Source organism: Penaeus monodon, chromosome 28 (genome assembly GCF_015228065.2).
Source record: "Penaeus monodon isolate SGIC_2016 chromosome 28, NSTDA_Pmon_1, whole genome shotgun sequence".
In the NCBI taxonomy this organism is placed as follows: Eukaryota; Metazoa; Arthropoda; class Malacostraca; order Decapoda; family Penaeidae; genus Penaeus; species Penaeus monodon.
Genome location: NC_051413.1, coordinates 26,891,160 through 26,891,505, shown reverse-complemented (window position 1 = coordinate 26,891,505; position 346 = coordinate 26,891,160). Strand labels below are relative to the sequence as shown.

Sequence of the window (346 nt, the reverse complement as noted above, 5' to 3'; positions counted from 1 at the left end):
CACTATAACCCCCCAGACGAGGTTCCCAACGCCCTCGCCAGCCCCGCCACGCCCCTAATCCGTGCCCCTTCTCCCTCTCCCCCTCCCGCAGGCTATCATGTCGCTCGACGAAGAGAATCCCGTCCGCCTGCAGGTGTGGCGCCGCGCCCTTGGGGTGGAGGACGCCAAGATCACCGAGAAGGACATTGAGGCCCAGAACGGCGTCATCCACATCATCAACAAGGTCATCGTGCCGTCGAACCAGTCGGTGCAGGATATTCTGAGGATAATCCCGCAGCAGAGGTTCAAGTAAGCGATCGCGTGCTTTGGGGGTAATGCTGCTGAGATTGCCTTATTTTCGTATATA

At 59.0% G+C, this 346-nt stretch overlaps 1 protein-coding gene across 1 annotated transcript in view; it reads left to right on the top strand.

Annotated features, from left to right (window-relative positions):
- Window positions 1–346, top strand: part of LOC119591127 (serine-rich adhesin for platelets-like) — a gene marked incomplete at its 5' end in the record, with an annotated part of 16,634 nt that overhangs the window by 10,003 nt on the left and 6,285 nt on the right. The window contains 1 exon segment of the mRNA XM_037939840.1: window positions 92–288. Coding sequence (XP_037795768.1) covers window positions 92–288 — 197 coding nt within the window.